Here is an 18,328-nt window from a genome sequence, read left to right on the forward strand (position 1 = left end):
AACAAGAAATACAGAAGAATGAGGGAAAGAAAATAGAATCATCTGTAATCTCATTGATCTTCATGTATCCAGGTTGGAGAAGGAGTCAAATATAATCACATACAGGGATATTTTCTTGCCATTACATTCAGAAATCTTTTTAACTTGTTATGGGGCTTAGCTCTTTTTCAGTAGTTTCAGTAAATCCCAACCCGTGATGCCCATCAAGCCTCAGCCTGTCATTAGTAGTGTTTGCATGTCCTTCCACTTGGTCCTAAGAACACCCTGTTTTACTGGGTGTCCAGTGCCAAAGGACTGATTTGGGAGGGGGCATTAAGGGATAAATGCGGGCATGCCTTCTCACACTGGAATAGCAATTTTTGCTTCCACTCCATAAACAGGGCTTTTATGTCTACACTTCAGATTTCACAGGCAGCTGCCTCCTGTCTTTTAAAGATGGATTTTCACCTCTTTTATGTTATGTAGTTAGTACTTTTTCAATGCCATAAAGTTGGCACCCATCACAGCTTTCTCTCTCCAAGACTGATTTTTTTTTAACTGAGACATGATTGATATATAACATTATAGTTCTTTTAGATGCTAGACTGAATTCTTAATCCAAATCCATTTTATAAAATATTCAGGACTTTTATTAGCCAAATCAGACTCTCTCATATTCAGTGATTTCAAACTATATTACAAAGCTATAGCTTTTCTGGGGGGGATAATGGAAATATTTTGGAACTAAGTAGTGGTGAACAACTAGAGTGGTTGTGTAACTCTGTGAATATACTGAAAACAAATAATTGTGCACTTTAAAAGGGTGAGTTTTGGCACACATGAGGGATAGAGTGGTGGGTGCTGAGAGTGGCTGAGGACCTGGAAACATACCTTGGATGGTTGGGTAGCCCCTCTCCCCAAGCTTCTGGAGGAAAGGCCTCAGGTGTCCCCACTTGCCCCATCTCAAGGCGGGGTACGTGGCTGCTGGCCCTTGAGAGAAGTTTAAAAAAAAAGTGAATGTTATGGTATATGAATTACATCTCAGTTAAAAAGAGATCAATCTTTCTAATTCTGAAAGAAAATCAGAAGCTTTGTGAAACAATAATGTGAACTCATATTGTTGAAATATAATGAAAAGCATAGTAAAATTTCTGGAAGCCTCCTTCAAAGTCAGGTATAGAATTACTATTATGGAAGATGAACCTTTTGTGAGAAAAGACAATTTGACAATGCTTGAAATCCAACCTGTAGGTGATCCCCAAACTGGGGATCTAAAATTGAAGGAAAACAAAAGGTAGTTCTATAAATAGCAACAGAAATCAGGGGATAGATTTAGAGATGTCAAAGAAGGACTAGTTGAGAGAGAAGCTAGCCCACTTCTTGGAGTTGCATGAAAGGTTGGACACAGAGGATTTGACTATTCCACTGGCTTTCCTCTGATATATTTATAGAGGTGATATCTGGGAAGGCAGCTTAATATGCAAAGATCTGGATGATAATATTTGGAGGAGAAGATTTTCACATACTCTGGGAGTTTTTAGGCAAGCATCCTCTCCATTGGGGTGAAGAGTGCTGAATATGGGTATGTTACACAGTTGGAGGACCATGGTCAATGTGAAGACCTCTGAGCATCTCAGCAGCCATGAGAATACCTGGGTAGAAGATTGGCCCGTTGATCGTCTCAGGGTGTTTACTGTAGTGACAAGGTTGTTAACATTTATTACAAGGGCTGAGGAGAGCTTTTAAAACACACATTTGTAGATAAATTTGTAATGAAATGGGACATGACTTTGAAAGTTTGCTCCACCTGCACATGAATGCTGTATTATTTGGGAAAATTCTAGATTTTTAAAAATCAAACTTCAATTTTTCTTTAAGAAAATAAAAAGCTTATGATAAATGATTAAAATCTTGGAAAAGGTGAATGAAATACTTTGTCATTTAATTATGAGTGATTTGTGAAGGTTATTTATTTAGTTAGTCAATATATCTATGTATCTGTATCTATGTAATACTGGATTCCTGACACCCATTTATGAGATACATTCAATTGAGATTAAAGACTTAAGTGTGAAAATCAAAGATAAGTAATTACCTTTTAATCAGCACGAGCAAGTTCTCAAAGTGAAAAGGAAAACGACTATGTCATTTTTCTAAGTTAGCATATGCTGCACCAGATTGTTAGATTGTTAGGATTCTTTAAGTTGAAAGTACTTATACTAGTTAATGAAAGTGTTTTTGAAGCGTAAGCATTATTTAGTGATCTCATCTCAAAACAGAAGAAAACAAATGAACAAAAAAACCCCAAAAAAACAAAAAAGAGAAAAACAAGGTAGGGAGTGTCCTTGATTAAAATAAAGACTTGTGGGCTTCCCTGGTGGCACAGTGGTTGAGAGTCCGCCTGCCAATGCAGGGGACACAGGTTTGTGCCCTAGTCCGGGAAGATCCCACATGCTGTGGAGTGGCTAGGCCCGTGAGCCATGGCTGCTGAGCCTGCGCGTCCAGAGCCTGTGCTCCTCAACGGGAGAGGCCACAACAGTGAGAGGCCCGAGTACCGCAAAAAAATAAATAAATACTTGTATTTTATTTCAGCCCAGAGTGCATTTTTATTTTATTTTCTAAATGTGTTTTATGGAGTGACAAAAAAATAAAAACAGAAAACACCATAGAGAGTGAGAACATAATGCTTAAAGCAGGGAATTGATAGGCAGTGGCAAAAACCATGAAGGGTCTATGATTTCACCCTCTTTGTAAGCTAAATTCGGCCTGCCACAGTTGCATGGATGCTGGTAGAAGACATGAGACTTCTGAGTCAGAGAATAGGATCATTTATTACTCACAGCAACATCAGTAGCCATGCTATCGGCATCCCCCCAGCCCCAGTCCCCATAGGGCAATGTGAAGAGGGCCAGGTGACACCTGCACTCACAGTGGATGGCATTAAAGTAGAGGAACCCGAAAGTTAGGGAACCTAAATCTTTTATAAAAGACAGTAAGCATGCCTGCCCTTTGATCCACATGTTTGCTATACAAACATCCATGAAAGGACTGTGCAGCATGGAGGGTAGTGAAGCAAAATTGTAGAAACACCAAAGACCCAATGGAGAATGATATCCTGATAGAAAGATTTGAGTTGAATTCTTCCTTTTTTGTGGCAAATATTAACATTGTACTGATTTAATGGAAAACTTTTTGCGCTTTAAATAATCTTTACCATAATGTTTGTTGTAGCTCCTCAAGAGTGATCATTTGAAGTAGGTTCAGAGCATTGCCCACATTTAATAATGAAGAGTTAAATGATTTAATACGAACTCTTGCAGAGACTTTGTGTCAAAGCAAATACTCACATGTTCAAAGATGAGTTTTAATTTACTGGACTAAATAAAGTTCTCATTGACTCCTTGTCTTGAACTTCAGGTATTTAGCCTTAAAATTATCTACTGGACCTATGATATTTTCTATCAGTGTTAAAATTTGGAAAGTACTTGTCCATCTATCAGAGCATATCGTTGTTATTACAGAAGGACCTGTAGAACTCTGTATGATAAGAGGATAAGAAACACATTAGCTTCTTAACCCTTAAAGCTTATATTGGAAGAGACTGTGTGTGTGTCTATGTATTTATATGTATACACACATAAATTTGTTGTAAGCATCAAGTTGAAGTGAAATGGCATGATGTTTTTGATAGTTACAGTTGACCCTTGAAAACGTGGATTTGAACTGGGTGGGCCCACTTATAATGTGGATTTTTCTTCAATAGTAAATACTATACTACTACATGATTTGCAGTTGGTTAAATCTGCAGATGCAGATACCAAGGAACCATGGATGTTGAGAAACTACATATATGGAGGCCGACCATAAGTTACATGTGGATTTTCAACTGCTTAGAGGTTGGCACCCCTAACTCCCGAGTTGTTCAAGGGTCAACTTTGTATTAATCTACATAGTAGAACTAGAGATGCCTTTGTGAGAAACCATGCACAATCAACACAACTGATGCCCAATTTAATTAACAGTAGACATTTGTTAACCAAATATTGGCCTCAGGTGTGAAGTTCATAATCATGATACAACTTTTAGTATATCATACAGTTCAGAATATAAACATGTAGATATTTTAACATATTCCTTTTTAAATGTGGGATACCCAGATGAGTTAACATATTGTCTGAATATTGAAAGATTGTTCTTTTGTGCAATAGAAAACTTAGCCTTTTAAAAGTTTTAAGAGACACCTTTAGAGTTCTCAGAACTATTTAAGACACTTAGTGCTGTCTGATCACTCGCTACTGCAAATACATCCATCCATTATAATACTGATATCCTCATGGCTAATGAAAACACCTTGGTTTTTCCTAAAAGAGTAATTAGTATACTATGACTTTTCTTCTGTCGCAATAAAAAAAAATCCAGTTGAAAATCCCTTATTTTTCTGTATCTGCCATAAATTTTCCCTTATCTCTGAAATATTTTTAACTCCTCCAGCCTTTAGCCACTCCCTCTTCTCTGTTCTCAAAGCATTCGGTGTATTGCACATGGTACAAACCCTAATATTAACATACAGCATGTTGTAGTGCATAATTCTGTTTTGTCGTCTCTGCCCCCAGGCTGTGTTATTCATTTTTGTGGCATCAGTTTGTAGCTCTGTGCCTAGCACATAGATACTTATTCAGTAAATATTTGTTGAAAGTACAAACGAATGAATTTTAATGTCACCAGCAATTTGTTCTAAATCTTATTCATACTGACTTTAGAGCATATGGAAATTAGAACAGTGTTAATAATTTGAGCAAATTAGAGCTTCTGTATTAACATTGAAATATATGTTGCCTTTTTTTCATACCATTAGCACTAGTCTGGGTCCTAAAAGCACTTCTAGGTACAGCAACTGTGAGATATTTAACAACAAAACTTTATCACATTATAAAAACAAACATCTAAATGCAAAAGATGACGTTTATGAATTTTTTAAATTTCTTCCTGTAATTGCAGTCTTCGCTGATGAATAAAAATAGGAAAGAAAGCCATTAAGATTAAGTGAATGCACATTCATTTATTTGCTTATTCCCAAAGTACTAAGTAACTGTCTTTTGCCAAGTACTTTAACAAGTGATGACTATCTAGAGATGTTTCGGGGGGAGTTGTGGGTAGAAAGCTATACTGAGATATAAGTGACATACTAAAAGTTTCACCCATCTAAAGTGTAAATTCAGTGTTTTTTGGTATATTCAGAGTTCTGCAACTATCACCACTATCAATTTTAGAAGATTTCATCACCCTGAGGAGAAACCCTTACCCTTTAGCAGTAACTCTCATTTCTCCCCAAATGCTCTCCACTACAGCCCCAGTGAACCACTAATATACTTTCTGTGTCTAAAGATTTGCCTGTTCTGGATATTTAATATGAATGGAATAATATAACTTGTGGTCTTTTGTAACTGGCTTCTTTTATAATACTTAGTATTTAAGTTTCATTAATGTTGTAGTATGAATCAGTACTTCATCCCTTTTTAATTACCACAAAATATTTCATTGTATGAATATACCACATGTGCATATATCCATTTATTAATTAATCCATCTTTTGGCTGTTAAAAAGGAGGCTGATATGAACACTCATGTATAAGGTTTTACATGGACATATGTTTTCATTTCTCTTGAGTATATGCTTAGGAGTAGAATTGCTGGGTTATATGGTAACTTTATGTGTTTAACTGTCTGAGGAACTGCCTGTTCCTCAGACTGTTTTCCAAAGTGACTGCACCATTTTACATTCCCACCAGCAATGTATGGAGTTCCAGTTTCTTCACATCTATAGAGATTTTAAGAGAGGATTTTAACAAATATACCTAAGTGGAGCTTAAGAATGTAACATCATTTTGACGACTACCAGAAAGCTATTTTCCAATTTATTTTGGAAAATGTGGTTAATTTTTATTGTTTAATTATAGCTGCTAACATTTACTGAGTGTCCACAATATACATGTAGTCAGCCATTAAATCCTTGTAGCAACCCTAGAAAGTAGACATCAATGCTGTTTTTAATTTTGAGGGTATTAAAGCATGGAAAGGTTAAGTGACACATCAGGAAGGTTGAGAAGAGAGTTCACCCAGGTGGCCTGGCTTGAGAGCTCTGTATCTGAATTCACACTCTGCCCTGGCACATGTTGAGTGGTTCTGCCACAGGTCTAAGTCTTCACTGGGAAGTTAGAAAATATATTTTCAAGTGGAATTTTGTATTTTAAGTTTAAGAATGAAACTATAGTGTAAGTTTTGGTCTATGGGACAAAGACTCACTAACAATTTTGTTAACCATTAATTATGAATTGTATTAAGTCAATGGAAGACACTTCTTATACACAATTAGTACTATCATTTAGTGAATGTTTACTGTGTGCCAGACACTCTTTCAAGTGTGTTTCTTCATTCACTCAACAGTAATGTAATGCTGACTTTAGAAGAGATTAGCTTAAATGTCTTTAATGCACAAATCAATAATGTATATTAGCTTACAATGAAAACATTTACTTCTTCCTTTCTTTTACTCAATTCAAGTAATTTAATTATATTCATTTTCTTCATCTTGAAAATTAGTGGCTAACGGACACATGAAAATATGTCTAACATCGTGAATTATTGGAGAAATGCAAATTGAAACCACAGTGAGGTGCTACCTCATACCTGTCAGAATGACTATCATGAAAAAATCTACAAATAACAAATGTTGGAGAGGATGTGGAGAAAAGGGAACCCTTGTATACTGTTGATGGGAATGTATATTGGTGCAGCCACTATGGAAAATAGTATGGAGGTTCCTCAAAAAACTAAAAATAGAACTACCATATGATCCAGCAATTCCACTCCTGGATATATATCCAGAAAAATTGAAAACACTAATTCAAACACATGCACCCCAGTGTTCACAGCAGCACTATTTACAATAGCCTGGACATGGAAGCAATCCACAAATAGATGTTCTAATATATCAACAGACTATTGGATTAAAAAAGTGATATATCTATATATATGAATATATACATGAAACATGAATTTATATATATGTGAATATTATTTGGCCATAAAAAGAATGAAATACTGCCATTTGCAACAATGTGGATGGACCTAGAGAATATTATACTTAGTGAAATAAGTAAGACAGAGAAAGACAAATACTGTATATCACTTATACATTAAATCTAAAAAATAATACAAATGAATGTATATGCAAAACAGAGACAGATTCATAGACATAGAAAACAAACTTGTGGTTACCATATGGGGGGGCGAATTAGAAGTATGGAATTAACAAATACAAACTACTATACATAAGCTAGATGAGCAACAAAGATATACTGTATAGCACAGGGAATTATACCCATTATCTTGTAATAACCTATAATGGAGTATAATCTGCAAAAATAATGAATCACTATGCTGTACACTTGAAACTAACACAACATTGTAAATCATCTATACTAAAATACAAAAAAAATTAGTGAAATAAACTTGCCTTAGTGTCACATGGAAAATTTCTTGATAGCAAGAAAAGAATTAAAGATAAAGGCCTATAAGTTGCCATCAAAAACAACAACAGCAAAAAGCTGGGGCAAATTAATTTTATTCACAAAGATAGCAAGTTATCCCATCTCTGGAAGGGAGAGACATAAACTGGGAACATTTAATATCATTATATGTTTATATAATACTAGCTTTCCCTAAAATTCCCTTCCTATCAGAAGAACTGTATTTCTTGGATATCTTTATAAACCTCTTTTTGACTGAAGCAACTGAGAATGCAAAATTGTTTGAAAATTGTTTCTATAAAAAAGAGCAAAATATTTTATTAGTGATTGAGCAAACAAAAATACAAAGAAAGAAAACCGTGGAACAGCAGAACAATGTGATCTCAAGTTTGTGTCCACATCACTAAATTGATGCTTGTTTCCACCAATTGACTCTAAGTAGGATGATTTTTCAGTTTGGAGTTGGTGCAGTTTTTATTTCTTTATATTAATCAACTTCATTGTGATTTCATATTAATGTTATTATATTAGAGTCAGTAATCTTCTATTTTGCTCAAATCTTGCACATTTTTAAGTTGGTATAAAATTTATTGTAGGCTTTAATATTCGCAGTATTGTCATACTGCTTATATTAAGGTTTAAATAATAAAACAATTGCATTGTAAAAAAAATGTTTTCAGTGGGATTTTAAAACTTTCATGATTTGCTTTTCACTATCTTCAGTTTAATAATACACAAAAAGCTCATCTTTAGTAGTAAGAAATTTTGTATTTCTTTTTCTCAAACTTGTTTTTCTTTTCCATTCCCCCACAGAACTTTATCCTATTGTAATAAATCAGTCTTCCTTATTCATGGGTTCCATATTTGCAAATTCATCTACATGGTAAAATGTATTGTATTCTAACCTCAAAATCAATGCTTGCGGCACTTTCTTGGTCATTGACAGACAAATACATAATAGTGAGGAAATTTGAGCGGCTCCCTGTGCAGATTCCTAGCTGAGATAGAACAAGGCTGTGCTCTCCTTTCTTGTTTCAGTTATCATACTGTCAACAAGTGTCCTTTTTGTGCTCTATTTAGTGCTGTGTTTTCACATTTTTGTGCCTTTTCTTGGTGATTTTGCTCTTTAAAATGACCCCCAAGGCTAATGTTGAAATGCTGTCTAGTGTCCTAAGTACAGGAAGGTAATGATGTGCCTTGTGGAGAGAATATGTGTGTTAAAGAAGCTTTGTTCAGATATGAGTTTGATTGCTGCTGGCCATGAGTTCATTGTTAATGCATCAACTGGGTATATTAAATAAGGTGTCTTTAAACAGACACACACATAAAACAAGGCTATGTATTGATTGGTTGATGAAAATGTTGTGACCAGAGGCTCACAGGAACCTAACCCTGTATTTTTCCTAGGAGCAGTGGTTCAGTATTCACTAGTTCAGTGTTTGTCGTGACTTTATAGAACCTAACTACCATAAATAACAAAAAATGGATTTTATTTTTTTCACAATTCAAGTTCTCATCATTTATTGATAAAGCAAAATAGTCCATGGCATTAGAGTCTAAGAAGCATTCTATGCAAAATCATGGTGAGTTGCAGGAGGAATAAGGCAATATGATCCACAACTACTGAAGCCCACATGCCTAGAGCCCATGCTCCGCAACAAGAGAAGCCACTGCAATGAGAAGCCCGCACACTGCAACACAGAGTAGCCCCAGCTTGGTGCAACTAGAGAAAGGCTGCATGCAGCAATGAAGATGCAATGCAGCCAAAAATAAACAAAATATTTATTTATTTATTAAAAAATAAATAAAGGAGATACAACAGAAAATAAGCTATAGTGCCTGACCTTGAGGAGTGTATAATCTTTTAAAGAGGTAAAATATATACCAAAGACATATACAAATATTCATTATTTTTTAAAGTAATTATGTGATAGTTATAAACACTATAAATATTACTTAATGTATCATAGAACACGCTCTGTGGTTTATTTATATTTTGAAGATTAGGGAACTGAGAGTTAAAGAGTGAAGGTTAATGTGTTTACCCCAGTCTCCTGAGCTGATAAGGGACCTACAGGAATTGGTGAATAGGTCCTCTCATTTTGGAGGATGTATTTGTCACCTCTGCTATACTGCTTCCATGAGAGAATGTGGCAAGTCTTGTAAGACGTACACAGTAAAAGCCACTGGAGCCCTGAAGAGGTGAGCTCTGTCTTGAGGGTGCTGATAGTGAGAGGCCTCTTGGAGGAGGTCACATTTGAGATGGATCGTGGAGGTGAACAGGCTTTCAAAAGGCAGAGGTGAGGAAGGGAGTGACATGAACAGAGGCAAGGGGTGCAGGCAGGCATTTTCTGCTATATGTTTTTTGGGAGCATTTAGTTTGAAAGATTTGCGCCTTTAAAGGGTTTGAGGGCTACAACACAGTGAGGGCTCTAGATTAATACGGTTTACTTTGCAGAACAGTGTAGGACATTTCAGAGGTGAAGAGAGTATATTAAGACTCCAGCTGGGAGGCTGTTGCAGGAATCTAGACGTGATTGAATGAGCATAGTGACAGAAGGAGTGGAAGGAAAGGGCAGTTGCAAGAGCCACTGAGGTGGCGGGGCAGTTGGCAGTGAGAAGAGGGCATGTAAGAAGACTGTGAGGCTCCAGCCTGGGTCTTGAGGGGACCGGTGTTTCCAAAAAGAGAAAGGGTATATCACTAGTTTCAAAAGAAAGGGCAAATATATATTTCCATAAGACCCAGTGAAGCCTTTTGGCTGGGACCACCAGTGCTTAGGGCTCTGCTGGGTCTTCACTCTGATCTATAAAGTGGCTTGCTTTTCTTCCATTGCTGTACCTTGGGTGCTAGCACAATGCATTTGATTTTTTATTAAGAGGGGCACTGTAGAGGCAGTGTGAGTTTGTACAGGCTGTCAGAGCTGAATCTCTCTGATAAGCTCATGGGAAGCTTACAATTCCAATCAAGCAAGTGTTCTGCTCGAGTCCCTCTGTTTCCTAGGATGGATGTCAAAGGGAGCAGGCAATTTTATTTGCGGGTCACTGACTAATATATGAAAGGGAAGTCCCCCAGGGAAATTCCATTTTTCTCCAAATGTTACTCCATAGCATTAAGTTTTATGTTCTAAGTGAAAGAAAATGCATGCTGTTCATCAAAGGGTGGGTGATGGGTAAATCAGTTTAGAAATGTTGCTATTGCCATTTAAGGGCTTCGAGTAATGCTTACTTTTTTTTTTTTCCCCTCCAATTTTCTTGGTCAGTGTTTGTCAGGTTCAACTCCAGCCATGGTTTCCCAGTGGAGGTCAATTCTGACACCAGCATCTTCCAGCTCAAGGAGGTGGTTGCTAAGCGACAGGGGGTTCCAGCTGACCAGTTACGTGTGATTTTCGCAGGGAAGGAGCTGAGGAATGACTTGACAGTGCGGGTGAGTCTCCCTTAGTGGATCGTTCCTGGGATGTAGCCAACCCCATTGCTTCTGCTGCTTCTGCTGCCAAGCTGACATTCATGCCTGAGATCTAATAGAATAAATAGTGCCTGGGGATTCCTTGAACTTTACTCCATACCGCTTCATTAATTCTGACCTTCTTAATTATGCATTAAAACAGCAAGCCCGAAGGATTGGAAGAATAACTGTGAGCGAGAGAGGGAAAAGAGAGAGAGCACACAAACTGGGCGTAGTGAATAAATGTTTACTGACTGCAGGAGAAGCAAGGCACAATTTCTCTGTCTGTTCAATTTCTACCTTACTTATTCCATTTGAATCTTAATGAAGAAGGATTCAAATAAATTGTTCCAAATCAGGTTGCTCAGTCACTGTGCTGTGAGGAATGTGTAACCCAATTGTGACCCCTGGAGGATGGTCCTAGGTCTGCTGCCAGGGCTCAGTAGGGGAGGTGCAGGGCTCAGGGCCGTTCACAGCAGGATCGAGAGCTCCCTGCCCCGTCAGAATCGCAGTGCCCAAGCTGTGGTGAAGCAAGACTGACGCACAGCAAAAGTCCACCTTTGTATTCAATTTCTCCAAGCTTTAGTAACATTTTCCCTAGAATGGGCCGCTGAAACATTAGAGAGGGAGCAGTGTGTTTCCTCTCCTGCCCCTAATGCTTTCAGGGCACCGCACGGCTCCAGATACCATCAAAGGGCTATATCCTTTTCATCTGGGTGTTTCATTCACAACAGTGATTTCTGTAGGAGAAGGGGAGAAATGGGTAGGCGATTGATTGATGAGCAGTGCCGTCACCTAGAAGTGGAGACCTGTAATTTGTTGAGGACGCCAGCAAATAGGACTCAATATGGATTGAAGTCCTTCTTTGAGAAAGTATAAGAAACGAGTTGCTTTCTGTGGATGGTTCAGGTGATGCTGAAGAACCCTGCAGACACATTTTCCCCCTTTCTTAGCCAGCGCAGATGAATTGCTCTTCTGTTTACAGCTGTGCGGGCGCTGCTGTGTCTCTACTGAGTCCCTACTTTATGGACATCCTGTCACTGTCTCTTCTTGGTGATGATGTTTACTGCTTTGTGAAATGCTTTCGAATCTGGGCGTACAAAAGTAGCTATAGAAATGCAAACCATTCCCTCCTTCTCCAGCACCCCTCCTGTGACGGCAGGAGGCACGTGCTCACTGTGCACAAACTGCTGTGCTTTGCTTTTAGGCAATTTGTTTTTATACGGGAAGTGCCCGTGCTAAAAAGGTTTTGATTTTTTTTTTTATTTCAGTCAACTGAAAAGCTTTTTTACTGTACCTGCCAAACTCTAAATCCAAGAATGTTTCCTTCATAAATTATTTTAAAACAGCTTCTTGAACCAAAGTATTTTATGTTACCAGAAGTTTTGAAGTTTCAGGTTCTAAAGCTTCTCACCTCTACCACTGGAGCTTATAGGTTACACTAATTGCTACAGACAATTGACTTTTATAGATAGGTAGATAGATATGGATAAGATAGAGATATAAATGTAGATATATAGATAGATTGATTAAGATTCTTTATTTTGACAAACACTTCCAATGTTCTGGGCTTCTCAGGGGATCCCAAAGAAAGGCAAAACTCATCCCTACTCTTATAGAGACTGCTGTTTACTTAGGGCCTCTAAAATCAACAGAAATATTAGGTTGAACCATATAGGTTAAAACTATTAGCAATTTCATGTAGCTCAACCAAATAGCTATAACATAAGGATGTCAAACATGATAACTGCCATATGAAAACTGAAATATAAGTGTTATGAAATTTTAAAGGTGGAGAAAACACATCTGAGTGAAAGTCACCAAGAAAGACTTCGTGGATGAATTGAAACTCGCGTAGGGTTCTGGACATGGAGAATGAGCATAGGGTGTGCTTAGGAACAAGCATAGGTTCCTATTCTTTTAGAACCTAGAGGAGATGTTGAAGATGGGGTAAGAAGGGAGTTGGGAGCTGTATTTTACAGAGCTTTGACCCATGTGACATTGAGGTTTCATGTATGGAGATCTAGAGCAAAATAGGGTGCCCTAGAGAGAAATAGGAGTCTGGAGATCCAGTTTGATCGTGAGCAGGATGAGGAGTTTCATCCATGACAAGAGTTAATGCCAGTGGGAGATGCTGGCAGGCAGCTGAACTTAGGTGTGGAGCTTAGGGCTTGCTTTATATTTGAGGACTACCTACATGGAGGTAAATATTGTGGTTACTGGAGCAGATTCAGTTGCCATGATACAGAGGACAGCGACACAGGAAATCTGGTAGGTAACAGGGGAGGAGCCAGTAAAAGAGGCATCATCCATCCAACTGACACTTCTGAAGATAATTTGGAAAAGAAAATTACTGGTAGAGAATATATGTGCTGTGAAAAGATGGAGGATGGTGAAGAAAAGAGCCTTTGGACTTGGTGACTGTGGTGGTGAATTAGGGACCTTCAGGACTCCAGGCCAAGACTGTAGTTGGAAAAAGCCAGATTGCAGGGGTTCAGTATGAATCATGGGACTATGTAATGAGCACGGCCCAGCTGGTCATTGAGGGGAAGGAGAGACAGAAGGAGTTCCTGGAGGTGCAGCAGGTCCTGCACTGTGTTGTACATTTCCTAGCCCTTGACTATGTGCATGGCTGACTTTTATACAGTTGTAATCAGTGTGAAAATGCAATTTTATATTCTGTATTCTTTCACTTAATATTATATCATAGGCATTTTCCATGTTGTTGTATAATCTTCATTTCTAAGTATCTAGATAATTCTCTGTAATAAGAGTGTTTATATTATATTTAGGGAGTATCTAGTTTTTAATATTACAAATTAAGGCAAAACAATTTTTTAAAAGGTATCTTATATACTTAGAGAATATGGCCTCTCTGTGTTTCAGTTTGCTCATTTGTAAAATGGGAATAATAATAATACCCATCTCATTGGGATTTTGTGAAGACTAAGTTAATTTATGTAAAACTCTTATAACAGAGTACAACATATAGTAAACACTATCTAAATGTGAGCATTTATTGGCATCATCACTATCATGATTGTCATCATTATTATTAGGCAGTTACTTCAGGGTCTAAGTGGTCACCTTAAATAACATGACAGCTTTCCATTATGACTTATGATGAGTATATCTGCAATAGTTTAAACAGTTAAGGCAATGAAAATAGGATGCATATTTTACTGGGGCAGTAAAGTGTGTGTGTGTGTGTGTGTGTGTGTGTGTGTATGTAATATTTATACATTTTAACTAAAAAGAACTTTGTGGAGTTTATAAATAAATGTTTGAACCTTATATATACAGGTTTTACTTAAGAATAATACAATTTGAATTTAGTAAGCTTAAAAAAACTTTACTATTCCTCTAGTATTTAGTAAAAATAGACACCTATGGCTGTACTGTTCAGCAAAGTTTCATCATGGTATTATTGCTTTTAAGATATATTTTTATAAAGTAGATATCTGCCCCACACTATGTTTGTTAGAAGCGAATTGGAAAGAGCTACACATTTTTTCCTACTTCATAAACAATGTTTCTGTGCATGTTATCATTTTCCTTATACTTACAAGATGAAATATAAAATATTAGTCTTTGACATATTATTCACAGTGAATTGATATTTTTTCTTTGTAAAGAGTTATTGTCAGCTCTTGCAACAGAGTATTCAGGGCCTATTCAAATGATGGGTCACCCTTTCTCCTATCCTTCATTTCTGACACACTGCATATCAAGAATGCCTGAAATCACCTCTACATAGTTTTCAATTTATTATTCAAATGTATACAAGGAAAATAATGTTCTAATGTAGTTGTATATACTAAAACTGATGAACTTTGCAATTAGACTAACAAAATTACAGGGACTTGAGAATTTATGTAAGATTTTGTTTGAGCAGAATTCACTGTATTCACATAAGTTGTATTATTATTAATATTATTAATATCAGTGTAGGTTATTAGCCTGTATATTAGTCAGAGTTCTCCAGAGAAACAGAACCAATAGATAGATAGATAGATAACGAAGAATTGGTCACATATTATGGAGGCTGACAAGTCCCAAGATCTGCAGTCAACAAGCTTAGTTTCAGTCTGAGTCTGAAAGCTTGTAAACTGGAAGAAGTGACGGTGTCCTTCCAATCTGAAGGCTGGTAGACTTGAGACCCAGAAAGAGCTGATGCTTCAGCTCAAGTCCAAGGCTGCAAAAAAAAAAAAACAGTGTCCCAGCTAGATGGCTGTTGGGCAGGAGGAATTCTCTCTTACTCGTGGGAGGGTCAACCGTTTTGTTTGGGCCTTAAACTGACTGGATGGGGCCCACTTATCTGGGGGAGAAGAGATATCTGATTTACTCAATCTGCTGATTCCAATAATAATCTCATCTGGGCACACCCTCACAGATGCACCTAGGCTAATATCTGACCAAATGTCTGGGCACTCCATGGCCCAATCAAGTTGACACATAAAATTCACCATCATAACCAGGATATGAGAAACCTCATTATATTTAATTAGTGTTAGAGGAAAGTTATTCTATTTTATTATCTTTGTAATAATGAATTAGACTTACAAAGTAGAAAATAAAATATAACTGTTTTACATAGAAATGTTTGCTTTATAAGAGGATTCATTCAGGTGGATGGTCAAAAATTCCTTTCATTAAATATTCAATTTTATGATCTTTAAAATGTATATACACATTTGGAGACCATCTTTTCATGAAATAGGTCATTTTGCAATAAGTATTAAAGGACATCAGTTTATTACTCCTGTTAATCTTTGTGATATAACAATATCTGAGCTTGGAAGACCAGAGACATTAAGACTTTAATAGCTTAGGTTGTAAATACTAAAGAAAAATGAATGACCCTAAAAGCCAAATTATTTAATTGGCTATGTTTTTAGTGATATACACCATATACATTTCAAAATTTGAAAGTAGTGAAAACCAGCTTTCACTGACAAAGTAAACTATGTCCAATGACTAACAAATTCAAGTTTTGGAAATCTGTAAGAATATTTACCTATTTCAAAAAAATATTGTATATTGTTTTGCTGATATCTCTAATTAACCTGCTAAGTTTTGAAACTTTAAAAACTTCACAAGGGTGTTATGAATACCCTGAATGTTCCTTGAACTTCCTCTAAGATAAGTAAGTATTGCTTAACTAAATTTTTAAAAGTTGATATTTTCTTAATGTCCTTTAAATTTTTTCCAACATTATTATTTCCCTTTTAATATACTTAGGCTATATTTTTCTATTATAGAATTAATATGTTATTTTTAAAAATTCAGTTGATAGGGAAAAGCATACCAGCAGACCCCTAATTCTACTCATGTGTACATTTTTAAAATTTTTTAAATTTTTATTGGAGTACAGTTGATTTACAATGTTGTGTTAGTTTCAAGTGTACAGCAAAGTGAATCAGATATACACATGCATATTTCCACACTTTTTTAGATTCTTTTCCCATATAGGCCATTACAGAGTATTGAGTAGAGTTCCACCATCAGGCCACTTCTACCACAGTGCCAGTGGAGACTGTGTGTGGGGCTAGAAATCACTACCACACAGCAATAATGAGGAGTCCCTACTTCATGTCAGGTGTCAACAGATACCAAGTGGAGAACTTGGACTTCTGTTTCCACCAGCAGTAATAAGTGGTACCCCGCTTCTGCAGCTGGAGCAGTGTCATAAAAGCTAAAATAGGAAGTTTAAGTAAAAGCCAGTCTCATAATGTAATGAGAAAATGGCCAGATATCAAAAGAAAACTGCCAAGAACCAGGAAGCTCTCGAACTGAATGAAAAAACAATCAATAGTTGTTAATACTAAGATGACAGAGATGTTAGAATTATCTGACAGATATTTTAAGCAGCCATGATAAAATGCTTCAATGAACAGTTATGAACATGCTTGAAATATGAAAAAAAGAGTCTGAGAAAGAAGTAGAAGATATAAAGAAGAATCAAATGGAAACCATAGAATTGAAGAATATAGTAACAAATAGAAAGCTCACTGGGTGGGCTCAACAGTAGAATGGTGGAGGCAGAGGAAAATGTTAGTGAACTGGAAGATAGAACAATACAAATTGCACAATCTGAACAGAGATAAAATAGAATAAAAAAAATAAAGAAAAAAAGAGCCTCAGAAACATATGGATCTATAAAACTACACTTAAAATTGTGTCATCAAAATCCTGGAAGGAGAGGATAAAAGAAGGTAGGGAAAAGTGCTTAAAAAAATAATGGCTGAAAACTTGCCAAATTTTTTAAGAGACAAACTTACAGATTAATGAAGCTGAGAATCCAAAATTGGATACATTCAAAGAAATACACACATCATAATTAAACTTCTGAAAACTAAATACAAGACAAAAGTCTTGAAAGCAGCTAGAGAAAATGTACAGTTTACCCATAATGGAAAAAACAATTTGAATGACAGTGGATTTCTCATGAGCAACTATGAAGGTCAAAAGGAAATGGCACAATATTCTTCAAGTGCTGAAAAAGAAAAGAACTTTTAATCCAGAAACCTATACCCAGCAAAAATACCTTTAAGGAATAAAGGAGAAGTTACTATACTTTTGGGTGAAGAAATACTAAGAGAAATTGTCACCAGCAAAACTACCCTAAAAGAATGAATCAAAGAAGGAAGTTCTTTAATACAAAAGAAAATGATAGAAGAATGAACTGTGGAACATCAAGAAGGAAGAACACAGTAAGCAAAAGTATGGTTAAATACAATTGACTTTCCTTCTCCTCTTTAGGTTTCTAAATTATGTTTGAGGATTATAGAAAAAATTATAACAATGTCTTTTGTGGTTCTAAATGTATTTAGAGGAACTATTTAAGACAAATATAAACAGAGAGATAAAGAGACATAAAGAGAGTAGGTTTCTATACTTTACTTGAACATATAAAATGACAACACCAGCAAAGTGTGACAAGTTATGAATGTATAAGCACTAGAGCAACCACTAAGATAGGTAAAAGATTAAAATATAAAATAGTGACAACACTAAATGCTGGTGAGGATGTGGAGAAACTGAGTCATTGATATATTGCTAGTGGGAATATAAAACTGTACAGCCACTCTGGAGGAGAATGTGATGGTTTCTTAAAAAGCTAAACTTGCATTTACCATATGACGCAAAAACCAATACACGAATGTTTATAGCAGCTTCATTCATATTAGCCAAAAAATGAAAACAATCCTGATGTCCTTCAACAGGTGATTGATTGCACAAACTGTGGTCAATCCATACCATACTCAGTGATAAAAAAAAAAAAAAAACCCAACAACTATTGATACACACAACATTTTGGATGGATCTCAAGAGAATTATCATTTTTTTTATAATTAATTAATTAATTTGGTTGCGC

The 18,328-nt window shown here is 36.3% G+C and overlaps 1 protein-coding gene across 4 annotated transcripts in view; it reads left to right on the top strand.

Annotated features, from left to right (window-relative positions):
- PRKN (parkin RBR E3 ubiquitin protein ligase) overlaps positions 1–18,328 on the top strand; it is a 1,298,589-nt gene that overhangs the window by 243,257 nt on the left and 1,037,004 nt on the right. For all 4 annotated transcript variants that reach the window (XM_060114943.1, XM_060114946.1, XM_060114945.1 and 1 more), the window contains exon 2: positions 10,769–10,932. In XM_060114943.1, the coding sequence (XP_059970926.1) occupies positions 10,769–10,932 (164 nt within the window). The remainder of the gene's footprint in view (positions 1–10,768; positions 10,933–18,328) is intronic.

Source organism: Mesoplodon densirostris, chromosome 12, assembly GCF_025265405.1.
Source record: "Mesoplodon densirostris isolate mMesDen1 chromosome 12, mMesDen1 primary haplotype, whole genome shotgun sequence".
NCBI lineage: Eukaryota > Metazoa > Chordata > Mammalia > Artiodactyla > Ziphiidae > Mesoplodon > Mesoplodon densirostris.